Source organism: Amblyomma maculatum, chromosome 6 (genome assembly GCF_055883805.1).
Source record: "Amblyomma maculatum isolate TAMU_Amacu chromosome 6, ASM5588380v1, whole genome shotgun sequence".
In the NCBI taxonomy this organism is placed as follows: domain Eukaryota; kingdom Metazoa; phylum Arthropoda; class Arachnida; order Ixodida; family Ixodidae; genus Amblyomma; species Amblyomma maculatum.
This window is the reverse complement of record NC_139349.1, coordinates 16244701-16271589: the sequence shown is the minus strand read 5'-3', so window position 1 is coordinate 16271589 and position 26889 is coordinate 16244701. Positions and strand designations below refer to the sequence as shown.

The window sequence follows — 26889 nt, the reverse complement described above, 5'->3', positions numbered from 1 at the left end:
GATGAGCGTGGTACAGGCTCACGGAAAACGCGGCCGCCGCCGTCTACTACATTGTGGTTCTCCTTACTGAGTCTTCGCCGAACATCGGGCTCGAGCGAGTCGTCCAGCTAGAGGGCGAAATTCTTCGGTCTTCTGTCGGTGTTGCGTGCGTCATCTAATGTCAGCGTGTAATTGGTGACTTCCGTGGTGCTCCAGTGTCAATTACAGCTGAATTACGTGGCGGGCACTAAGTTTCTGAGTGCTGGTAAGGCACTTAAACAATGCCTTCGCATCTGGCACATCAAAAGAAGTAACGCTGGGCGACCTTTGCTGGAAATACATCGTGCAGTGGACTCTCGTGTAACTGACAAAGTCACGTCGTGACTGTTTTGTGAATTTTAGGCATAAGACGTGAATGTCCGCTCCGACTTCGGATAAGCCTGTGCGGTATTTACCCTGGCTTAGAGGTGATGCATACGGGAGAGCAGGATATGGGTTATGATGCATTTGGTGCAGGTCCGGCTATTCGAGCGGGCACTATCAATAACCTTTAGACGTACCCTACAGCTCGCTGGCAACATTTCTAAGCAAGGTTGCACGCAATATTTACAATCGCATCTAATATACATCTTATCCGTTCATTTATTATAAGCACTTCTGAAATAATCTATAAGGACGACAATTAATATTGAAGCTCTTTTCACAGTCTTTCAAAGCTACATTGAGCAGAAACGTCAACAAGTTCGACTTTTCGTAAAAACAGTTTCATGGCTTTGATTTCCTTTGGACCTAAACATCCATAGTCCACAGTTCTGATGAGCATGACTCGAGTGGCGGTGATCGGTGCCGGCGCGAGTGGCCTGACTGCACTCAAGGCTTGCCTCGAAGAAGGCCTGGACGCGGTGTGCTTCGAGAAGACTGAGGACCTCGGCGGCCTGTGGACGTACCGCGAACACAATGTCGACGGCGTCGCCTCCATCATGTTCTCCACCACGACCAACACGAGCAAAGAGCTGTCTGCTTTCAGCGACTTTCCGCCACCCTCTCAGTACCCAAACTACATGCACCACAGCCTGGTGTCACGCTACTTGAACGACTACGCCGACGCCTTCGGCCTGCGAAGCCACGTCCGTTGTTGCCATTCTGTTCTCAAGGTAAGCGTGCAAAGCCGGAGTGGGCTTAAAGAGGGCACCTTCAGCAGTAGCAAACTTCTGCCTTTATATGCTTCCCTTGCTTGGTCGCTTGTGAGGGATTACTCCGCAGTGTCTGTATTTAGAGGGTATTCGGTACAGACGTGCTTTGCACCAACTTGGTGTAAAGAGCGTCTGCACCGAAGACAATGGCTGGGATGGTTTATTTAGAAGTACAGTTAGTTGGGCAATTTGGCAATTGATCGGGGTGGCGAAGTCAAGACCTAGTAGTCTCCTTTAGTGTTGCCTCGCTGGAAATATTGCACTGCCTGAAAATTGAATAAATGAAACGAAAATTGGTGGATGACAATGAAGTAAATTCATTTTCCGAGGCTCTCGCAATCTGTGCTGTTTGCTACTACGTACAACTGGTTTGCTCATGCAATCGCTCCTGACTCCAAATTACACAGTCAAAGTTGATAAGCTTGGCCATTTATTAGTTCAAATGCAATTAACATTCAGCAGGCATGATGGCAAATGAGATGCAGCTATCGAAAAACAGTGTGCTGCATGCTGTGTCATGCAAAGCCGCAATACTGCAACGTAACATAACCGAAAATTTCGGACAGATTATGGTAAACATATTTTGAACGCAAACTTTAACATTAGTACAACTGCACCAGTACGATAAATATATTCGTCTATACTTATTCGGTAGGCTTACCGTTTTTGCTATTTGTATTCGCAAAAACACCCTGTTGGCTGTATAGGGAAGTCTTTATTACTCGCTGTGTGCGCAGGACAAACCTCACAAGCAAAATATTTCTACCGATTGGTATATTAGTTCATTTCTGCCAATGCGTCCATAAACGTAGTACCTTGAGAATATTTCGCATTAGCAAGCAGCACCTGCTATAACAGAACCTGCTGAATAACAAAGAACAAAGTGTTTTGTTCATTAACAGAAAAAGATAAAGTGGCTACGTAAGCTCCACCTGAAGGGCATGACGCGATAGGGGCCTGCGGGATTCTCTAATTAGACACACTCACAAGCATTAGCATATAGTTGTGAAATTCCCCTTCTCGTGAAAGAGCACCCGACATGCATATAAATTCCCATTTTTTCCCATGCCCAAGCTCGCCTCTCGTGGGGACTTCTCGGTTGCGTGTCTGAATCATAACGCAATCCAGGGCCGATTAAAATTCCGTCCTATGCTACTGAAAATTCTCTTTGAACGAAAATTGTTTCTCCATGAATGTGAATAATTTCAGAATTGAGGTGACCTTTGCTTCACATTGCATGTCGCGTTTTAGTGCTTTTTATTCCATGCATGACGTTCGTTTAACGAGTGCTGTGAGATGTTCAAAATTCCCTCGCTAGGTCGTATGTTTGTGGCGCCATTACCTTGTCGACTGTCAAGCATTTTCTGCTGCCCAAAGCCGCTGACGACGGCTTTTGTACGACTCGGAATCTTTATCGCTGTCGCATTAAAATATTTGCAGAAGGACCCCTCACAAGTTTGTTTTCAAATACAGGTGTCGGCAGTTCCAATGGCTGCACTGTTTTCGGTAGTTCTAGCACTGGTGAAGGCTTCTTCCTTTAGTAGCTCGCGCGTGCCACAGGAAATCTGGTGAGGCGACGTCCAGATTACGTCGGAAATAGAGATTTCAAATTCTGAAAATAAGTCAACAAATCTGGAGAGGGCCCACAAGAAGTCACATTTAAGAGCAATAAAAAAGGGTGCGTGCAAAATCAAGTGTTCGTGATTGAACCCGGACCCTCTGTCTGCCGAAAGAGCACGCTACACATATACCACAAACGTTTTTGTTTTTCTAGAAAATGATATCACACTGAAAATATGCTATATCTACATGACTTATTTACAGGTTTTAGGAAACGTCACAAAACCCACCTGAAAAGGCAAAGCAACAGAGCTTTAGACGAGTGGTAAGCCGGAGTACTTCAAGAGAGCATGCCATTGCGGTTCAAAGTCACTCATTGGTCCAAGCCTGTTAGAGGAGGGCCTAGAGAATGCGTTTTGATGTGTTTGACGTATGCATTGTATTAGTACATATGCGGGAAAAGAGCAACATAAGCGAACGTAAGACTAAAAGAAGAAAAGGAGGAAAAAGTGCTATCACGGCTACCCCTAAAGGCAAAGCTTAAGCGACTGCGAAGTTTTTTTTTTTTTCCTGCATAACATTTTTCTTGTTTTTTGTTTCACACCTCTGACGGGCTATATGTTTTCAGGCATTCCCTAAATATCTTTTGTAAGATATTTTCCGCCTCAGTGCAAGACGTTATGACGGGGGTCATAGATATGTCTGACTGCACCACGTGATCACGTAAAGAGTAGCGGATATCCAGTTAGACTCTTCGCATTCTTAGGAGGCCTGCAGCCTTGAGCGTCTCGCGCTGCTTCCGCTGTGCGCGCTCATTTTCCTTGGAGAGACAATGACCCCCGAGCTGCGGCTGCTAATGAGTCGCCGCCACGCTAGGCCGTGTGCTTGTTACGCTCAACTTGTATTTCGTTGTTGGATTTGTCGGTTCTTTTCTTTTTTTTTTTTTTCGCCGACAAGTCCATGCGAGACTTTTCTCTTCGCAAGCGGTACGGAGGGTCCCCGATTATCTTTGAGCACCTGGGGATCTTTAGCGCACGTTGACATAACAGAGCCTACGGTGGCGCTTCTTGTTTCGGCTCCATTGAAGCGTGGTCATCGCTATCGGTGTTTGAACTCATGTCTTGGGGCTCGGTAGACTAGCGGCCGAACCACTTAAGCACCGTGGAGGGACCACGTGTAATGCGCTATGTCAGTGCACGTCAGGCTGTCGAAATTTCCCCCATACCTTACATTATGGAGTCTCTATTTCTTCTTTCCGCTCCCTTGGAGCAGTTAGTGCGACTTCCTTTTGCTCAAAACCATATTTCTTAAAATAATTACCATGGTGATTATTTTGTTGCACTGCGCTGAATGATATTGAAAGAAGTCGGCTTTATCATCGTCTTTGTATCCGCATGCTTTTTTTACACGAATAGGAGCATTAACAGCTACAACACTTTGATATGTTTTCTCGTTTTGCAGAGCACTAACTGGGGTAGGCAGTAATTAAAATTTGGAGTGCATCTGAAGAACACTAAGAGCATATGATACCATTTTGAATGCAATATATTTTTATAAGGCCCGCATATATCTGTCCCGTGAAGAGGACATACTCAAAAAATTTTCACTATGCACTGATCGCTCCCCCGAATCGCGAAAGCTGCACGTGTAGTTCGGCACACTGCCTCGCATGCTGCATCCCCTGAACGCTGACGTGGAAACCATGTAAAGGTTTACGTGGAAGACTCTTCGCTGACAGCGTGATAAGCGTTAAAAGAACAGTATGCACAGTAACACCATGTTTGCGTACAGGCGGCTGTCGTGGTTGAGGGAGTCGTAGGGAAGCGTGGGCATTGTCTGCGCCGTCGCCTGGTATGCAGTGTGCGGTTCCCGGTCAGTGGTTTGCCGCGGCATTTAAGAATTGCATTTTTAAGGCAATAGGTTGTGTATGATATACAGTTGGAACGATAGTATTAATGAGTAAATTTAGTTCATGCGGCTGTACGTCAGTCTACAAGAACAGTATTCGCATTTAGAAAAAAAAAAAAAATACCCGGCAGAAAAGAACGCAGCGGTATAGAAAGTTGGGGCGCTAAAAATATAGTTTGCCGTCAAAATGACGTAATATACTTGGTCTCAATGTACTCACCAAAGTTTAATGACTGGCCACATTGACTAGCGCTCTGCGGAACAATATTCAGATAAGCTTTGCTTACATCTATTTCTATGGGTTGCTTTCCTGACTTGTACCGTTATACATTTCGAGGTGTCTTAAATATGCTGCTCCTTCGAAGTGATGTTTTGTACTTTCAAAATCTGTTCTAGGATGTATGTCGTGTTTTCTCTTCACCAAGGGACGACTATGGGTGCACTGTTTAATTAGGCGGCTGCTTTGAAAACTCTTTCGCTTTCATTTATTTCTATGAGAGCAAAGCCTGCATGCCGTTTACCCCTGATCTGCTGCGGCGTCCGCTAGCGTCCCCTTTGTTTGTAAACGTGGTGTTTGTCTATACACAGTATTACGTCAGCACCTTGTATTACTACAGTGTGGCAGCAGTCGAGTCGTTGGTTGTCTGTGAAATAACTCTCTTTTTTTACTTTATTGTATACTTTTTCTTTGCCCGGGGTAAAGTGCATCATAAACTTGGAGTTCGAGGTGAACCTTCACATCATGTATGGTCTCCTTTTCCAAAATTTCGAATTGGAGATGCTTCAGAGTTGTTGTTTTATTTTTATTGTCTTGGATGAGATCCTCATTAAAAGGTGTTTCTGTTATGCGAGTGTGTATACGAGGCCTTTTCGCTTTGAAACATTTCAGGACAAAGTTCTTCGAGCGTGCATGGATTGTCGCTTAGCGTTCTGCCGCCTTTTTATTCCCTGGAAAGTTCAGCGTTAGATGGTGGTGACTGCGGGCTCACTGTACGGCACATCGACACGCGTTAATTTTTCAAAAGCGTTTCAGCATCGCCAACTTGCGTAACCACGTAAGCACGAGACAATCCTTTTTGCACGGTTAAGCCACACGCATCTTGCGTAACCCTGCGCAAATAGCGACAATTCTTCCTACTTCGCCAGCTTCTCCATTTTTCAAGAACCCTTTTAACTGCAGGCCGGTGGAACTGCATATTTGTTTATTTATTTTATTTATAATGTTCAAGGAATTAGGGCAGTAATAAAACATTCAAAAGAGATGATTGACTATGCAGCCTACTAAAAAGAGAAAACGCAGCATTATTTCGAAAGCTGCCCTCTTTTGACATTCCTTGTAGCCATTGTTAAAAACAGATATTCAATGCATTCGATGAGAAACGCATGTGAGTATACTTGAGGAGCTGACTGGTTTTAGCCCTTTGTTAAGCAATACCCCTTGCAGTACTAACGGGTGTCCGTGTAATCATCAGTGAAAAAAGAGCGCACACTGACTGCAGCATACATTTACTGGAATAAGGTGTGACAGAAAAAAAAAATTCTATTTGATTCCTTCAACGTGAGCCAGTCGCCTGAAATATTCTCAAGTACGAGGGGATCTCCTTTTTCAGCCCGCAACCAGATTCATGAGATTCTGATTTGACCCAACGCTCGATACTTTTTGTTACTCTGGACACGCGTCCCGTAATGTTTCACTGACGATTTTGCATTCGTTTGTCTGTATTCATGACTATTACCGTATTTTTAGCACTGTTTAAGAATGTTGTTCGACGACTAGGGCATTCCCTTTAATTTACTTTTAATCTTATAGAGAATATACTGCTTATATTTTGTTGTGAGCATTAATTACGAACAGACGTCGTCTTTAAAGGTTTTGTTGAGCGTCCAATATTAAGGCAACTCGCATTTGTGCTGACGGAGACATTACTCGCCCTAGAGCGACCTTTACTTTTTTTTGCCTGTGCCGGTATTATTTTTGTTTTGTAGTAAGCAAAGGTGTTGACGCGTCGGCTTCTCAAGTGGGGTCTTGAGTAATGAATTCTTTATCCAGGCACACGCGTATTCTTCTGGATATACATCAGACTATGGGAAGCGAAGATCGGTGCAAATCTCCTAGCGCTAAAACCGGTCATTTCTCGCCGAGACTACGTCGATTCCAGCCTTCATCTTCGTGGTGGCGGTCGAGAAGCGCCACTTGCGCCATTGGTTCCTTAGCGGCAATTGTTGAGACAATGGAACGCGACACAAGGCCGGGGACGCACACAGCTCATGCTCTTTTTATAGGAGACGCGGGCTCATTAGGACCGCAATTTTCCGCCGCAGTCGCCTTCCCTGACCATTCACCGCAGCATTAGGATGAATTATTTTAGCCTTGACAGCTTCTGCAGTCGCGATGAATAAGTGAGCGAGATTATCAGCTTACGTAAGCTATTGTGAAAAAAGCGTCCACGACCCTGCCTCGCGAAGGGCTTTCAGCCGTTGCGGGTCTTCGTTTTTGTTTGATAGCTCTATGCGGCACTTTCTGGCTTCGGCGACACAGGATGTCATAGCAGAAAGCTCTCGCGTTCGTCCGCTGGCTGGCGAGAGTGCGCACTACCCACTGAGCACAGAATATCTTGTAGCTGTCTTGATATGTCTATATTGGTCACATATATCTTGAGTTATCAAAGACATCTACAAGACGTCGCTTGTTGCTAGTCTAGAAGACATCATCGGCAAGATGTCTGGAATCTGTCTAGTGAAGAATTTTTATGTCCTCAGCTACGCAAGACAGTTATTAGCCGGCTTACGCCAGATGTCTTCTAGAGTTCTGCTTCAGAAGTCTACCATACTTCCTAACAAGACGTTTCAGGGTCACATATGCGTCTATAGTGCAATATGTACACAATTTAACTGGACGACACTGTTCTGCATACTCTAAGTATAAATTGTCGAAGGTTTGTTCTAGCAATTTTTCAGCTTGCAAAATACTGCATCCAAAGTGCCTGCGCTTTTGAATTAAGCATGCAATTTGGGCTGTTTCCAGCATGCAGGACCAATATGGCACCAAGAAATGCTGTTTAGGCGATGGGTATCTGAACATAATGTACAAAAGCCGCTGACACCTTCATTTCTGCAGCCGATAGCCGCACGCGTACTGTGTTCGACCTCGCTGGGCGCAGTCCAGTCCGCCGGAAGACTCCAAACTCCGAGTGTTCACAACGACAAAGTAAGCTAGCGATGTATCCGTGTGTGATAAAAGCCAGTAGTTCGCACAGAGGAAAGATTTGCTGCGCCGATGTTAATACGGAACGCCAGCTATGCACGATCCGCCATTCCCAAACTTCGCGCGCCGTGGCCTTTTCGCACCCCTCCTTTTTACAGCGAGATAGAAAATAGTGCGCCAAAATAATTACGCAAGACGCAGGTTGTATTTACCGTTTTGAAACAAATACGTCATAAGCAACAGTTACATTTTACTTGTATAGCTTGTTTTATGAAATATATTTCAGATTTCTATTGTTTTTAAAGTTATTGTATCAATGCGCTGCTCGGCGGCTGGCCATTTCAAATTTTCGTCGTGTCTAGTCGTGTCTGCACGTTAGGCCGTTGGTTTGTGACTGCGTTGAAAATGTATCCCGCACAGCGGCTGCTACTTCTGGCTGCAAGGCAAGCTTCGCTGGGTGAGTAAGAAATTGTTTCTTCTAAATGAGTCACTTAATGGAGCAGTAAAGTGACTGAGTGTTTTCTTTTTCCGATAAAAATGCTGCAAGGACCGTTGTTCGCATCTGCCGGCGCAGGCTGTATGGGCGAGCAAGATAGCGCGCGCGGACCGTTTAGTCAGTACGAAAGGCGGTGTTTTATGGCGCATCTACAGTTTTGTGCATGCAGGAAGGTTTTTCGCTTGTAAACACTTTCCCAGGAAACACAACTGAGCACGAAAGTCTGCATGCTTAGTGTGGCCTTCACTCTGCAGCAAGATACAGAAAATACGCACCGTCGAGTGGAAGCCGTGCATTGTTTGTCAGCCTGCAGAGCTCTATACGCGCTAAGTTATGCCGCGGTTGCGAAAAAGAAAGAGAACGATCTCAATAAGCCGCCTTAGAGGGGAGGGTAAGGTGCATTCTGGCCACAGCGACTCTCCCAACTGCTAGCAAAATACTCTCAGCCTGTTCACAGGCACAAGTTTAAACACATAGCGAGATAGGAACGGCGTACAAACATTCTGCAGTGATTTAATTTTAATAGTTCATAAAATGTTTACAGTCAGCCATTACATTGCCATGATTTAGTGATTTTACATTTTCATATAGTCAGAAAGCACAATTTAGTTCTTTTTAAGTTCCTGAACTGCATGCTGTGTGATGTGCTGGTGCTCTATTTGCTTTGGTCCTCAGGATTTTTTTTTTTTTTATTGGCGGAAATGTTTTAAGAAATTAAGCTTCAGTTGAATGGGTACAGAAAGAAATCGAAAGCAAATCTTTCGGACGGACCTCATATAACGAAAGGCCTATTATAATACACAAAAACATATCAATTTCATTTGTTTTCTTGCTTCAGGGCCAATAGACTCTTCCTATCCAGAACTGGGAAAAGAAAAGAGAGTACTGAATCATAACTTACTTTTAAGGCGTATAGAATGTAGCCATGTTATAAATGGGTTCAGTGTATGCTTTCTGGCTGTCCTCAACAACAAAGCTGTGACTCCACGCAAACCTTTTGATAGCATATGGACTCCTCCCGAAGTGAAGGTGTTTGGCATCAAAGGTGAAATACCTTCATTTAATTTCAGTTCAGTTCAGTCGTTCACTCGTGTCCGACTCTTCGTGACCCTATGGACCATGTCACGCCACGCTTTTCGGTCTCTCACTATCTTCCTAACATCACATAACTTCCTCTGCAGTGCCTCGAGGATGCCATCTAACCATCGCGTTCGCTGCCTACCCCTTCTCCGGCGACCCTCAACCTTTTCCAGCATCAAATCTTTCTCCAGCGACTCCTCTCTTCTCATCAGATGACCAAAGTAGCTGGGCTTTAACTTTAGAATTAATTAACTTAGAATTAACTTTAGAATTTAGAATTTAATGCTCTTTTTCACATTGTGCTGTTGTGTCTGTGTTTGGTGCTCTTGTTATTTTGTGTCTGCGCGAATTTTCATGTAAACAAAACACTTACCCAACAGCTCAAGCAAGTGAGCTATGCATTCTTTTTTTTTTGCTCTGGGTGCATGCTCACTGTCTAAAATATTGCTTTCATTTGTTCTAGGAAAAACTGGTGATGCATACATACATAGGTACCTACATATATACATGCATATATACATACATAGGTAATGCATCCATACATAGATACATGATACATAGATTTATTTCTTCTCTACATATGTCGAATGAAACACTTAGCAAACTCAGAGGCAGGAACCTTACCCAGCATAGAAAGTGACTCTCAATAAAAAGAAAGAAATGTATAAATCAGGAAAATGGTGGTTCTCTTCAGGTGTGTCTGTTGGTGAAGACAAGAAAATGTTTTAGCCTTCGAGGCCATCAAGGAGTTATTAATATACATATATTATACTCAGCACTATTTTGTGCTGCTAGTGCGTGTCTTGGTTAAACATATTTCTATTGTGTACTCAGTACTCTCAACCTTATGTGACATATTTTGAGGTTAAATTCTTATCCTGTTTTGTAGTCAGTGATTTGCTTTATTAAACTTTACAAGAAATCTTTAGAGCATTGGAACACCTTGCAGGTTGCCACCACCTCCACGGCTGCCTAGCAACTACCCTTTTCCTGTCTGTGCTGCAAACACAACTTAGCAATGAGGGCCACAGGACTGACATCTCACTGGGCAGTCGCGGGCTACTGACTGAATACACAGGTATGGTTTGACTGTGCCAAAAACTTAGAGTTGCCAACAGTGGGACTTTTTCCTTCTGTTTGGGAGCTCATATATCTAAATCGTGCTTTTGATTTTAATCCTGGCAGGTGTGACATGGAAAGCCTTCAACACCAATGAAACTTAGTTTTGCCGACGTCACAAAAGAGTGGTTGGTGTTTGCCTTGTGACAAAGACCAAGTCCACATCTAAAGGCGCTGCACAGCCACCATGAACAGTGCCACAATAGCAAGCAGCTGGGATCAAGGCACCTTCTGTGCTCATTTACAACTCAAGTTTGAAGCTTTGTAATTTTGCAAAGGTAGGCCTCCAACAATTGACAGAGAGGAGCCTCCCAATCAATTGAGCCACAAAGGAATTCCCCCTTTCATGGCAGTAGGTGACAAAAAGAGGCAGTGCAGCTGGTGTTCAGTACCGATAAAGAAAAAGCTGCCCAGCTTAGTTAGCTGTGGACAAGGGCTGGAGTGGTACCAGCGTTGAGAACGATCTGATTGGCAGAAAAGCCTCCTTTGAGGGATATTCGCCCCTTCATTCTTAATTTGTAACTGACTGCAGTGGATCTGATAGCCCCGGAAGTTTTCTTTTTTTTTTTTTTTTCAATTTTCTCTGCCCTCTAGGGTTGTACAGAATAACAGATGCACAACCCATGCCAGCTCCCTCATTTTACGATGCTTTCATGCCAGAATGTTGGCAGTGGTATTCAGACCTTGTTTTTTTTTTCAATGCCTTTTCTCCATGCATAATAACAGGCTATTTAGCGTAACACAGTCGCACACAAGACAGAGGACACCATCAGCACTTACAATTGTTCAGCGGAAAGCAGCCGATATGCATAGCCTACTCAGGTGATGCGCACGGGTACAAGGCAACATGGAAACAGCACCATTTTGTCAAACTATGCGTGAGAAATTTTTCTTCAGTCTCATAAGAAAAACCAATTTGCTGCTGACACAGCTGTAACCTGCTTTTTTATATGAAGGGCTTCCAGTGTTTCATGAGCCGTTACCCACAGTTTTCACAATTGGTGCAAACCCTACGGTGCAAGAGAAGGCGCTCACCTTCATTGTTAATGTCTTTTGCATGTTCCCTAAGTTGGCCATTGACGCAGAATCCTGCTTGTGCAAAATAAGATTTTTCTACATGACAGTAGAATTTTATAGACGGTGGTGCACTTTACGAAATGCTGGCCATGTTTCTTCTGACAGCCGACCTGTTTGCTTTCGTAGCTTATGTGATGGCTTAGCTGAGCAAGCTTTCAGGGAGCATAGGATACCATCTATACATTAAGCAGGTTTGAGCTGTGTCAGTGACACTCCAGCTTTTCTTTGAGGCTGAACAGATATTTCTCATACCTGCTTTGATAAGATTGGTGCTGTTTTCCTGTTGCCTTATACATGTGCACATCAGCAGTGAAAGCTATGCATCAACTGCTTTCCCCTAAATAAACAGTTGTAGTAAGTACACGTGGTGTCTTCTTTCTTGTGTGTGTCTGTGTTATGCTAAATACCTCTTTTATTTCTGAAAAACCAACTATCTCAGCAGTTAACTTCCTTCTTTTTATACCAGCAGAATGTGAAGAGCAGCACGGTGTGCAACACTGAATTTTATTCTCTCTTTTTTTTTTTTTTTTGCTGTGCCTTCTGTACTCCTCCCAAGGTGTTTGCTGCACTACAAAAGGTAAGGGCAGTTGGTGCCATCATGGCTGGTTCATGCTGCCCTTATCTTTTGTAGTGCTGCAAACAGCTTTTGATATGGAATATAGTGGTTGGTATGTACAATGACAGGGATGCAAACCTTTTGCTCCTTCCTTTTTTTTTCCTTATGGTGCCTTCTAGTGTTTCTTGTAGAGTGATGTATGACCCTTATCTGCTACCTTTTCCTTATACTTTTTAGTTATGATAGTAGAATGTAACTATGACAGGCATGCAGCCATTGCATTTTTTTTTCAGTGCATTCTAGTCATGCTAACTGGAACAGCAGCAGTGAAGCAGTCTTGGCTTCTTTTTTTGCAGTGTAGATTTTTTAATGGATTTGATGTCGTGCCTATTGCTCAAGTGTTTGTGCAGTTTCTACAAGATGTATGTATGACCAGCATTCAGTTGGTGACATGCATGCACATATAGTATGAAATGCAACACGTGATGATGGTCCTTTGTGAAAGCGCCTTTTTCTGTATACTGAAGCTTTTTCATTCGAATTTGTTGCTTTGTTTTATTTTGTACAAACATTATGCAGATAGTTCGTTCAACCACTCAACCAGTTTTGTACACTTGTTGTTGTTTGGAGTATGGATGTTGTCATTCTTTTGTAAACAGATCATTTTAAGCTTGGAGAGAACTGCATTATTATTTTGTCATTTTCATACCACTTGTAGTGTCTAGTTTCTGTGCTTGTAACTTCGTAGTGCATTGTTGAAAAAAAATCAAATATATGATTTACACATTTTGTTTCCTAGCACCTTTTGTAGTTATTGCCGAATCTCCCAAAGAGCACCCAACCATGGCTGTCCACCGTATAGTGTGGCATGTTTTGTAACAAAGAATGTACAGTTCTCACTTACTGTTTGCAGTTTTAATGTCTGTGAGAATGAATGACAATGTGCATCATTCTTTACATGTCATGTGTTCATGAGTTGGCTCTTTCTAGTGTTTTCTTCCTTGGTACAATATTAGGCTTCAGAGAACCACATTTTTTCATTTGCATACTGTTGCTTGTGGCTTTCCTTGCTTTTAACATTCATGAGATTGTTTAAGTTGCCTATTTGCAATGTATAATGTTGAGGAAATTAAAGAGTTCTGTAGTTTACTCATCTCATTTTCTAGCATTGGGTGCAGTTACTACTAAACTTTCTAAAGAGCACCTGATGGCCAATAACAGTGAAATGTGGCACGCTTTGTAATAAAAACATACAGTTCTCATTACTAGACAACAGTTGTAGTGCATGAGAATTAATGATTTACAATTGTACATCAGTTTAGCTAGCATCATAACTGAATGTGTGAAAGAGCACTGTGGGTGTGTGACGGCAATGCAGCTTTAGTTGTAGTAGCATCTGATGAGACTATATATTTTGTCTGGCAGTGGTGTTGAAAACCTGCAAATACATAAGCATTTCAGACAGTTTTGCGAGAAATAGCAGGGAATAAATAATTTAGAGCATTGCAGGAGATTCTAGAGCTCATTTTAGACATTCAGAATCTATTTTAATGATCTCTAGATGATGACTTGCAAGACGTCTTGCAGCTTAAAAAAGTGGGTGCATTAGCTGAGCTAGAAGGCAGCTACAAGAAGTACCAAGACATATAAAAACATCTTTCATATCTTGTCAAAGCATCTTTTAAATGTCTATCAGCTGTCTTGGGTGCCACTTCAGATGTCTATAAGGTGACTTGTTTATCTTGGGCAAGATGCCTTATAGCTATCTGCTAGACTGACTTACGTTTAGTAAGTTATTTGTCTTCCAGATTTCTAGGAGATATCTTGCAAGACGTCTTGTAGCCTAAAAAAGTGGGTGCATTAGCTGAGCTACAAAATCACTACAAGATATATCAAGACATCTGGCAATGTCTTGCATATCTTGTCGAGACATATTATATACGTTTAGTAGCCATCTCAGAGGTCTACTGAGACATCTATCGGGCATCTTGCTTGTCTTGGCAAGACAGTTTATAGCCGTCTCATAGATGGGTTGGTGTTTACTGGGTAGGGACTGGCTCACAAGGCTTTGGACTGGGGCAGGAGGACATGTTCGCAGGGAAGTCGATGCTGTGTGGGCGCGTCTTTGGTGATCCTTCTGCACATGAGGGCTTGGTAATGATGGTAGACTACCGCGATGGGGACGAGTCGGGTTGGTGGTGCAGGTATCATTGTTTTGCTGTTTCAATCGTAGTTAGGGAAAAACATTTCTGGTGGTTTGAGCATGACCTAAACCTAGTGATAGAGCGAAATCTGTGAGTGTTGCGGCGATAGCCTCTTTAACACCCGCTTTTCAATCCGTGCTTTTTTCATAATTTTTGTTTAAATTAGGTTTTGGGGAAAGGAAGGAGCCTTATAATTTTGAGTCTCGGCTACGCAGCAAGCGCCGTCCGGTGCACGAACGCCGCGGCCTCGTGCCGCGTGCGCATCGGTGAGCGAGTAACAAATGTTTCTGCTTAACGCCACGGAATAGTGAACACTGACACTTGACCAGGCCAAGATCATGTTTTCATATTTTTGCTTATATATTGTATATTGCACGAGTTAGCGCTCGTCCTGTGTCCATACCCTTTGTCCCCCTTTTTTTTGTGCTGTTTACATAATGAAGAACAATGATGTTCGCTCACCACTTTTGTTGTGCAGGAAGACATTGTTTTTGCAGTTGGTGAAAATAGAACTTGGTCACGTTGCTACCATAAACTGCTGAGAAAGAGAAAGGAAGCAGTAAATGTTGTGGAGTGGTAAGTTGGTCATGTATCAGGTAAATTTTATAGAGCGAAAAAGTTTTCCTAGCGAACTGTTTTACAATATGTTTAGCGTCCCGAAGCGACAGCAGTTATCAGGGACGTGACAACGTAGTTTGTAATACGATCGTAAGAATTAACAAAGCGTGAGATGGAAAATATATCACAGCAGTGATCGGCTATCATTTTTAGCGGAAACTAAGGAAAAACTAAGCATATTTGTGGGTACGATTTAGTTTTTCGGCAGCTTGGAAGGGAAAAAAGTTCGATCAAATAATGCTTTTTGTATACTTGAAACTACTCTGGCCGGAATATATTATTCAGAAAAACGCGTTAGAGGCATAAAGGAAATAGGAAAATATGCTTACCTACTTAATACTTAGGATGTTAGGCAAAATAAAAGTTAAATAGAGTAGAATAAAAGGCAAACATGGATCTGCATTTTGTTCTTTTTTTTTTCTGCACGGCAAAAAAAAAAATCATTGACTGGGTCCGGCTGGCAGGCTGAGGCCCTCTAAATTTCGCACAGTAGGAAACGTCAGATTCTTACAAACCATGCTCTAGAACAGAGAGCGGTAAATCTTCGTGCAGTGAACTGCCCGTAATGTCCACTAGCCGCGTTTATATGATGCGACAAGAGCGCATCGCATTAACTTTCTGGCTTATCGTACTCATGTAAACCGGCAAAATACGCCAGGAAAGTGCATTGCATTAATCTGCCAGATGTGGGTAGATTTAAAGAGGGAAGTCGAATTGCCAATTGCATGTAAACAGAGCGCGATGGTACGCCAGTGCTCGCTTCCGGTAAAATCCGGCCCGCGCTGACTGCATACAGGCGGGTAGATGGCACGCAGGATGTCAGTGGGCGGGACTGCGCTGGACGTGACCTCTTGTCTTGTGAGGATACACCAGCCTTAATCGCAATCATAAGCGAGATTAACATCGGTCAGCTACTCGATTCAAGACGGCAGCACAATCAAGCGCATTTTCAAGTTATCCAACAGAAAATAAGTGAGTCGGGCGGCAACGTTCCGGTTGGCTCATGACCTCCACAGGGCTTTTAACCGCCTTTATGGCTGCGAATTTCGGCCAAGCTTACTCCGATATTACTTGCGATCTCTGGCTAATCGCGCCCGATAAGCCGGCACGCCTGTCGTTACGGCTGGCGTATGCCAACCGGAACGCTACCGTGTGATGCGCTTTTTTCGATGAACGGCTGATTACTTGACACTGGCACACTTGTCTAGGGCTCTGAAGCGGTGAACTGTCGGTCTAAGAGAAAATGTTTTTTTTTTTTTTTTTTTTTTTTTTAAAGCACGCACTGTTTTAACACTTAGCTGCTTTCGCACCACCGGACATTGTTCTAGCGCCCTGGACACGCTTGTTCAAGCCTGCACTGTATTCTTCCCTTGTTTTAAAATCAATTCGTTGCCAGTCTAACCTGTAGCAAGTCCGGTTGCACGCAAGGGAGCTTCGCTGCAGGCTGTCGTATCCGAGGACAACTCTGTATTTGTCGCATGTAGGCCGCGTTGTATATCTACGACTTGAACATTAGTCCATGCCGCTAAAATAATAATAATAAAAAGCGAATAAACGAAATGCTGCGGGGGGATGCATGACGCAGGTATATTTAGGCAATATAACGCAGGTATCGCAAAACTGACAAGAGGCGCCTCCACGCAACCGGAAGAGTGCGATCGGTGTCGCTCTAACTGACAAATGTGACGCTGAGCGGCGCCGCCGACTTGACGCGGCACATGTAAACGATAGCGAATCGTCTCATCGAGATGCGCTACCGACCATTCATAATAAACGCGGCTATTGATGTAAGGCATGCCTTTTTGCGGTGAGATAAAACTTTGATGTTAGCTTCATGTGCTCTTAATACTCGCGAGCTATATGCACGCTGCAATGAAGTTTGCTGCGCCGATCGCCACGCCGTAACACATATCCTTGCGAGAAGAGCAAATACTTTTGAGGCGCTTTCGTAGGGCGCTTTTAAGCCATCTGCATGAGCTTTCAGGGATCGGATTGCACACTCTGTCGAAGCTTTGCATGGCGTGTGTCAGATACTTGGGCTACATGGAGAACGCCTGGGCAAAGGCGTTATCTGTCACACGCATATCTATAATGCTGCTGAATATGTTTGCTCATTTATCGTTAACCAAGCGGCTAACAGCAGCATTTTTGAGGCGCGCTGCGGAACAATTGCTGCGCCACGTAGGCACTCCAGGTTCCCCATACCGTGCGTGGTAGTTAAAAAATATGACGTCGCTCTTGCACGGTAACAAACTGTTTTAAACTACTTAATTTAGCTGTTGCGTATTGCATAACCTGACACAAACGGTTTCGCCAAAGCGCTCCAGATTGGCGTAAAGCTGAAGCCCGACGGATTAACGTAAAACACGACAGCGTGCCTTTGTCTGTGAAGGCAATTTTTCATGTATTAGCGCGTTTTGCTGAATGGCAGCTTTTTAACACAAAGCTGGGCCCCTAATTTTACAATCGAGAGTACTCTTTCATCCATGTGACGACGTGTGTACGTCGTCACTGCGCTTTAACGCTCAATATCTGAAGCACTTCTTTGTCAACATGTAAAAAAATGCATCATATTCCCATGATAAAAGTTTAGAGTTCAGCTAATTTTAGCGAATTGACTTCCGGTGTGTCACTGGCTCGTTTAGGCCAGTTGCCTTCCTTGTATTCGCTGGCCGCAGTGGCTTGTAGAGTCAGGGTGAATGTTATCGGGTTGTTTACACTAGTTTTTGGTGCCAGCCACACTTAAATGAGGCAAGTTGCGAAAAATAGGACATATTAACACTTCGGTAGGATTGAAAAAATATGGTTGTCCGTTAAAGTCGCGTTTCCACATTGAAGAAAAAAGGAAACACAATGACTAGCATTGCAATGAGAACACGGCTTTATTTTCACAGCGGAGTGATGACATGCTTGCAATTGATTTATTTTGGGACTTATGGGCAAAGTAGTGATCAAGTTTATATGAGGCTGCTTCATACTGAGCAGATACCGTTCGTACTTACTCTGAAATCAGTAAATGATGGAAATGATTTGGAGCGTAAGAAGTTATTGAAGTATTATGCCTGCGTGGATACGCTGATTTGAACTTGAAAAAGACCACTAGAATTCTTTACGTTATTCTCTGTGCAGCTGGACCCCACAAGCGACCACAATGAGACAGGTCGTTGGGATTTGGTGGTTCATGATCTCCAGGAGGACAGAATCATCGAGGAAACCTTCGACGCGGTCATGGTCTGCACGGGCTACGACCACACGCCTGTCACGCCCGAGTTTCCGGGCCTGTGGGACCGGTTCCGAGGTCGCGTGATGCACACCAGGGAGTACAAGCGGCCCATGGGATTCGTGGGGGCCAAGGTCTTAGTAGTAGGGCTCGGAAACTCCGGCTGCGACGTCGCTGTGGAGCTCAGTGCCATCGCCGACGCTGTAAGTGGGGGAGGGCTGCCATTTGTACAACTCGTCGAATCGCGTAATACTGGAAGTGCGTGCCGCTTAACGCATATATTTAGAGAGAGGGCTATGAAATAATCCTCACTGCAGAACAGCGGATTTTATCTCGGGCACTTGGAAATGGACATGCGCTGGCATCACACGGAACAGGGTCGTTTTTCATTTGGGCCCCGTGGAAATACGGTCGCTGTGGCTGGGATAAGATCCCGCCCCACTGTGCTCATGAACTTGTACTTCGTCACCGCTGTAAAAATAATAAAGCATGCACTAAACGATTGCTTCTGCTGAATGAGGAGCTGCTATTATTTACAGCTGCTTACAACATCAGGGATGCTTCCATCATCCTTGTCTGTTTTTTCTAGAGCAGCTTTTTTTTTCAAACGCCTCTCTACATCACGTGCGAATAATGGGTTAGTTGAGCGCCTTTATGCCGTTATGCTTTGCGAAATATCTTAATGTGCAATGTATGTATATTTGAAGAAAAACTGAAAACTGTGTAAGTAGAAGAAGAATTAGAAAGAAAGGCGGGATAAAAAGCCGAGGGTGAAAAGGAGCAAGATTGCAATAGAGGTCAGTAAGTGAAATGTGCCCTTGAAAGTGAAATTTATGTCGTGCAAACCCGACACTCTCAAACTGAGTATAGTCTGAATGCCTTCACCCCAGTTGATCACCGCGGCCACTGACCTAGAATCTTTCTCTCCGTCAGCGGCTATGGGTCGATTCTCCAGTACAAGGTGTTGACATAGAGTTTCGGCACTGTGTTTGAGACGTTCGCAAAGTATATGTGTAATATTTTCCTCACTGCGCAGATTTCGCGGGCAAGGTTATCGGCGATGCCGATAACAAAGAAGCAGTAGCTTATGAATGCAACACTTAGCCACAATTGACACAGTAAAGTTGCTTCACGTCATGGTATATAAACCGGGTGAAGTCGGAGCTTCAAGTCGGGGTCCAGGATTGTAGACGTCGATTAAAAATTGGCCAGAATCCTACGAGGCAGTCGTGATCTTCCGTACCAGTGTAAATCTTTAGTGCGGCATCCATACGATAAAGCTGTGTTAAATGCGTCTCGCTTTATACTTTTGCACTCGCGAGAAAGACTGGAAAAGCCCTAATACAATAGATGTCTCTTATATGTAAGTTCACTTGAAAAAAAAGTTATATATATAAAAGCCACGCTCTTTTTGACAAGCACTGAGAGTGAGTATCAAATATTTACCGATGCAGCGATGTACTTTCTACCAGTTGAGGTCCAGTTTAACTTTAATTATTGCAATATTTCCGACCAATATCATTGTTTTGTTAATTGCAATAGATTCTATTTTCTACATTTAATCTGCCTAACGTAGTCACCATTACACACATATGCAACAAAGCAGAAAATTTAGCTAGTTGATATACATTCATTTTGCAGTTGCGAGTGGCGATGTGACGCGCGTTCTTGACTCGAAACTAGTAGCGTGCATTTTTTGAAAATGTCTACTTATTGTCCACGCATGATACCAGCATGATCATTGCGTTGCGAAAAATTGAACTTCTGGTGCATGCAGTTGTGATAAGATAACCGTCGCCATAACTTAGGCTCTTGGGGTGGAGTCAGATAGTCTCGATCTCCAGTTGCGAGTCCTTCATAGCTGTACTGTGATAGTCATCGCCATCGACATGCACCTGTGCGTTGTGCGACGAAGACGAAGTACGCTGGGCTCGCCGTTGCAAGGTCCTGTCCTCACAGCTCTCCATCTGAGCTTCAATAAACGCCCTATTACAATTGGCGGAGGTGCCGGAAACGATCCCACCCAAACTGGAACTGCGAAGCCGTACACTACCCTCTACGACCGCCATGCAAGACACTTCGACGCTGCCGGCCGTTCCACCCACGATCATGTGTGCTGGCGTCGTGCGCCAGCGTGACCCTTGCCTGTTCAGCGGCACGGCCGATCAAGATGTCGACGACTGGCTGTCATCCTATGAAAGAGTAAGCACCTACAACAAGTGGGATGACTCATACAAGCTCAGTAACGTCATATTCTATCTGACGGACGTGGCGAACCTCTGGTTTCGCAACCATGAGGCTGACCTGTCATCTTGGTCGACATTTAAAAAGAATTTCGCGGAAGTGTTCGGCCGCCCGGCAGTGCGTAAGCTTCGTGCCGAACAACGTTTACACGATCGTGTTCAGCGCGCTGATGAGACCTTTACCAGCTACATAGAAGACGTCGTTGATCTCTGCAAACGAGTCGACCCGGCCATGCCGGAAGCAAACAAAATCCGCTACATCCTCGAGGGCATTTCTGAGGACGCCTTCCAGATGCTGGTAGCGAAAGATCCCACCAGCGTTAGTGAACTCGTGAAGCTTTGCCAGAGCTACGACGAGCTCCGCAAGCGGCGCGCTTCTAGGCGCCGCTCCAGTGTGTGCGACGAAGGCGTATCCGCATTAGCCCTGGGTGGTTCGCCAATTTCTGAAGGGAGCCCGCTGAATCAAAAGATCAAAGATTTTATTCGTGAAGAGGTCGCACGTCAAATCTCACTCCTTCCCCATTTTCAAGACTCGGGCCGCCTCGTTCCTGAACTGGCTCCATCTTTGGCCCCTGCTATACGCCGTGTCGTGCAAGAACACGTCGCTGATGCCTTGCCGTCCAACCCCGTGGTGCCGCCTGTGACGGCACCTCTCACGTATGCCCAAGTAACGGCTAGGCCACCACCTTCGCCCACGTCTGGCTCCTATGTGCAGGTCCCTGCCTACCGTTCACCGCCGCATGCTGAGCCTTCGTTTCAAGCCCCACCCTCAAGATTCCGCCCACATCCTATGAAACCTTGGCGTACTACGGACAACCTTCCGATTTGCTATGCCTGCGGTCGGCCGGGCCATGTTGCGCGCCTTTGTCGCCAGCGCCTCCAACCTTCACAGCCTGACATTCGATTTTACCCGTACGATACCGACTCACGCTCGCAAATGATTCCGCCCGGTTCTCAATTTGTCCCACAAGATCGCCAAACCTATACCACTCGTCGATCACATTCTCCTCGGCGCCGATCGCTTTCTCCAATGCTGCGACGTTCTACCAGCACCGTTGAGGGAAACTAACAGTCGCAGTTCCGGGGGCAAGAACTGCGCTTGTTTCGAATTCCTCAAGTCCTCCATGCCGTCCCGCTAATGTTATCAAAGTTTCTGTAGAAGGCGCCACAGTTCTCGCTCTCGTCGATACCGGTGCAGCCGTCTCCGTCATTAGTGAAGCGCTCTGCCGTCGAATTCGCAAAGTGACCACTCCGATTTCCGACTTTTCGCTCCGCACCGCCTCATCACAGCACATTCACCCCTCCGCATCTTGCACAGCCCGTGTGCTCATTCAAGACGTCTTGTACCCCATCGAGTTTATTGTTCTGCCGAACTGCTCGCATGATATCATCCTCGGATACGATTTTCTATCGACTCATCAAGCCGTTATTGACTGTGCTCGTGCACAAATTGCCTTCGCCCCCCTCTGTGATGCCCCCTTTTGTGATACCCCTCCCCGCACTGCAAAACTTCTCGTCGCCCATGACACCGACATTCCTCCGTTCTCTGCTGCCCTCGTACCACTGTCTTGTGAGTGGGTAACTCCTTTGACTGCGATTTTTACACCTTCCGAAGCCACCTCCCGTCATCCCTGCCTCCTTTTTCCGTTCGCTGTTCTCGAAATTCAAGACGGCAAGAGTGCACTTTACGCCTCGAACCCATTTTCTTGCCCAGCAGTCCTGCTCCGTGGCGAATGCATTGGACGTCTTGAAGAGCTTGATCCCAGTCATATCACCACTCTTGCTGACTCAACCCCCTCCTTCGACGCTAGTCTGTGCTCTTGCGATGTTGCGACCGCTTCGACGCCCTCCGACGTTTTCCAACATGCTATTGATGCTGATCTTCCACTTGCGCAACGTGATCAACTTGTCGCCCTCTTGCAGAACTTCGCTTCTTCATTCGACTTTCCTCAAACTGACTTGGGCCGCACGTCTGTCGTAGAGCACACCATCGACACCGGTAATACTGCACCTTTGCGCCAGCGCCCCTATCGCGTGTCGGCTTCGGAGCGCCAAGTAATTGCTGATCATGTAGACGACATGCTCCGTCGGGGTGTCATTCGGCCATCCCACAGTCCCTGGGCGTCTCCAGTTGTGTTGGTACCTAAGAAAGATGGCTCCTTCCGGTTTTGTGTCGACTACCGCCGGCTCAACAAGATCACGCGCAAGGACGTCTATCCTCTGCCACGCATCGATGACGCACTAGACTGCTTGCAGGGCGCCGAGTTTTTCTCCTCGTTGGATTTACGATCTGGCTACTGGCAGGTGCCAATGGCTGACGCTGACCGCTCTAAAACTGCCTTCATCACACCAGATGGATTATATGAATTCAACGTCATGCCCTTTGGGCTTTGCAACGCCCCGGCCACATTTGAACGCCTCATGGACACTGTGCTTCGTGGATTCAAGTGGCGAACCTGTCTTTGCTATCTCGATGATATCGTAGTCTTTTCTACCGATTTTCAATCCCACCTGCTCCGACTGAAGGACGTTCTCACTTGTCTCGCTACCGCCGGCCTCCAACTGAATCTGAAGAAGTGCCGCTTTGCTGTTCGCCGACTAACAATTCTAGGTCATGTCGTTTCTAAGGATGGCATTCTTCCCGATCCCAGCAAACTTCGTGCAGTTGCCGAATTCCCACGCCCAAAATCACTGAAGCAGCTACGAAGTTTCATTGGCCTATGCTCCTACTTTCGCCGCTTCATCTTAAATTTCGCCTCTATTATTGCTCCTCTCATCCAGCTCCTCTCCGGTAGCTCCGACCTCTCCGCATGGACACCTGCTTGTGATGACGCCTTCAACACTTTACGCCGTCTTTTGGTTTCGCCTCCCATCCTCCGCCACTTCGACCCGAATGCGCCAACTGAGATTCACACTGACGCTAGCGGTATTGGGATAGGCGCCGTTCTCACCCAACGCAAACCTGGTATCCGAGACTATGTGGTGGCGTACGCAAGCCGCACCTTGACCAAGGCAGAGTCCAATTATTCTGTTACGGAAAGAGAATGCTTGGCCATTATTTGGGCCATCGGCAAATTCCGTCCGTATGTCTATGGCCGACCATTTTATGTGGTCACTGATCATCACGCTCTGTGCTGGCTGGCGTCCCTCAAGGACCCGTCCGGCCGCCTTGCTCGCTGGGCTCTTCGCCTCCAAGAGTATGACATTCGTGTCATATATCGCTCAGGCCTCAAGCATACTGACGCGGACGCTCTTTCGCGCTCACCGCTGCCTCCCTCTTCGTTGCCTGATGAGATCTGCGCCTACGATTTGTCTTCGCTTGCCACTATTGACATGGCCACGGAACAGCGGCGCGACCCGTGGATATCTACACTTCTGGACTTTCTTTCAAGTCACTCTCCACGTCGTCTGTCTCGGGCGCTTGCCCGCCAAGCTCACCATTTTTCAATTCGTGACGGGCTGCTCTATCGCCGCAATTATCTTCACGACGGAAGGAAGTGGCTTTTAGTCATCCCCCGTCATCTCCGCGCCGAAATTTGTGCTGCTTTCCATACTGATCCCCAGTGCGCCCACGGCGGAGTGTTGAAAACCTACACGCGCTTGCGTCTACGCTTCTTCTGGCGTGGAATGTACCGCTTTGTCCGCCATTTTGTCCGCTCCTGCCAGTCTTGCCAACGCCGAAAAACTCCTCTCAAGTCCTCTGCTTCGTTGCAGCCGTTGCCCTGTCCTGCCCGTCCGTTTGATCGTGTCGGCATAGATCTATACGGTCCCCTTCCTACAACTTCAGCTGGCAACCGCTGGATTATCGTGGCAGTGGATCATCTAACCCGCTACACTGAGACATCATCATTGCCCTCTGCTTCCGCACGCGACGTGGCTGCCTTTATTCTGAAAAACCTGGTTCTTCGCCATGGTGCCCCTCGCGAACTGCTCAGTGACCGCGGACGCGTTTTCTTATCAGACGCTCTTGAGGCTCTCCTGAAAGAATGCCGCATCATACACCGCACCGCTACCTCGTACCACCCTCAGACGAATGGACTGACAGAACGTTTTAACCGCACTCTCGGTGACATGCTGGCTATGTACGTGAACACCGACCATTCCAATTGGGACCAAGTTCTACCGTTTGTTACTTACGCATATAACACCGCGACACAGGCCACTACTGGATTCTCTCCATTCTTTCTCCTTTACGGGCGCGAGCCACCCTGTACTATGGACACACTTTTTCCCTACCGCCCTGACGTTTCCGAATCTTCCCCGCTATCCGATGCCGTCACGTACGCAGAAGAATGCCGTCAGCTCGCCCGCTCTCTCACAACAGAAAGTCAGTGGCAACAAAAATACCTCCGTGATACCGGCGAATCTTCGTCATATCTCCCGAACTCCCTGGTGTGGCTCTGGGTGCCCTCCACAACCCCTGGCCTTTCAAAGAAGTTTCTTGCTCGCTACCACGGGCCATATAGGGTCCTCCAGCAAACATCTGCAGTCAACTACGTAGTTGAGCCCGTCACGCCCTCTGCGGACTTGCGTCGCCGTGGTCGTGAAACAGTTCACGTGAACCGATTGAAGCCATTCTATGACCCCGCTGTGCTTTCCGCGCCATAAGTCGCCAGGATGGCTCCTTTTTTTACCCGGGGGGAAAATGTACTGTGATAGTCATCGCCATCGACATGCACCTGTGCGTTGTGCGACGAAGACGAAGTACGCTGGGCTCGCCGTTGCAAGGTCCTGTCCTCACAGCTCTCCATCTGAGCTTCAATAAACGCCCTATTACAATAGCTTATAATTTCTTAGTTGTTTCTTATAATTTAATTTCTTATAACTTCTTAGATTCTTTCACTAATGAGAGAATCTGAACTGCGCACAATTCAATGTGTCAGTAATACCGCTAAAAGAATTCTGAAAGATACAGAGGCAATGCATGCGCGATGTTTCTTGCAATCTTTGCGCGGGTTCCTTGTTCCCTGGGTTTACACCCATACAAAGATAGCAAAATTGGTTTGCCTCCAGCTCGGAGAGTCGCTAGTCACCTATGGCGAATTCTTGATTCTTTACCATCATAAATGTTCCTCAGAGGTATCTCTAGCACGGCTGTAGAGTGTACGTGAACGTGTGGTGCTGTGTTCTGTGTTCAGCTGTGTACTATGTTCAACTGGGCCTCTGCAGGTTTACGTGAGCACGAGACGAGGCTGCTGGACCATTCCTCGTGTAGGCTCGCGGGGCGAGCCATTCGACGTTGCCAACGTGCGGCGCTCGTGGAACTGGTTCTTCCATCGGCTGCCCTACTCGCTGGTGTGCAGCGTGTGCGAACGAGATGCCAACAAGCGCTTTGACCACTCCCGCTACAACCTCGACTGTCAGCATCGCATCCACAGCCAACACGCCACCATCAGTGACTTGTTGCCCTCCAAGATCCTTAGCGGAACGGTCGTCGTCAAGGGTGATGTACGCTCTTTCACCGAAGATGGGGTTATCTTTGAGGACGACCCGAAGGTGGCTGTGGTGGTCGACGTTGTGATTCTGGCCACCGGCTACAGGGCCCACTTTCCTTTCATCGATTACTCCGTGCTGCCTGTCCGAGACAACCGCGTGCGCCTATACAAGTACGTTTTCCCGTCACGCATGGAGAAGGGCACGCTGGCCTTCATAGGAGCAGTACAGCCGGAAGGTAGCCTGTTTCCTATTTCCGAACTGCAGAGTCGATGGGCTGCGGGGGTGTTCGTGGGGCGGTATGACTTGCCACCAGTCGAGGCTATGGAGGAGGATGCGGACATTAAGGAACGTCGAGTTCGCGAGCGATACATTTCTGGTAGCAGGCACGCGAGGCAAGTGGACTGGATCGACTACATGGATGAAGTGGCTGAACTAGTGGGCTGCAAGCCGCGCTTGGGCCGGCTTCTTCTTACCGACCCAATGCTGGCCTGGGCCTGCGTGTTCGGGCCTTGTCTACCGTATCAGTACCGCCTGCACGGCCCCAGATCGTGGCCCCGTGCTCGACAGCAGATACTCGACTTCTGGGAGAACTACAGACTTGGTCTTATGACGAGGAGGCCGCCTTGGACGACGGTCAAGCCATGGGAGGCTTTTGGGTCAGGAAGAACAGTCGTTGATCCAAAGGTAGCTGTTATGGCACTGTCTGTTCTGGCGGCTGGGCTCAGAGTGAAGGTGTTAAGGCTTCTTTTGCTCCGGTGCCTTGCATTCTTCGTTCAGCTGGTTCGCTTCCTAAGCGTCACCGTGCAGGACAAAAAGTCACAGCCACTGCAACCCAGTGTGAGGAACTATTTATTGCTCCTCTCCCGCATGAAAGCGTGAGAGACGCCATATGGTTAATGGTTAAGTCTATGGTTAATGCACTGCAGAAGCGCTCATGAAGAGGAAACAAGGGTGATGTTTGGGGGCTTGTTTTGGCTTGAACTCAGCAGTTTCGC

General features: G+C 46.3%; 1 protein-coding gene and 1 long non-coding RNA gene across 2 annotated transcripts; both read left to right on the top strand.

The window, feature by feature from the left end:
- Positions 1–728: 728 nt before the first annotated feature.
- Positions 729–26812, top strand: LOC146185156 (flavin-containing monooxygenase 5-like). The gene is made up of 3 exons (XM_084605482.1): positions 729–1133; positions 18125–18418; positions 25628–26812. Exons 1-3 carry the CDS (start codon positions 795–797, stop codon positions 26771–26773), a joined length of 1779 nt encoding a protein of 592 aa, XP_084461608.1. The 5' UTR covers positions 729–794; the 3' UTR covers positions 26774–26812.
- LOC146185157 (uncharacterized) lies at positions 8043–13322 on the top strand. Its single transcript, XR_014707967.1, has 3 exons — positions 8043–8302; positions 10371–10499; positions 10607–13322. It is a non-coding gene; the product is annotated as an uncharacterized LOC146185157 (long non-coding RNA).
- Positions 26813–26889: the final 77 nt, after the last annotated feature.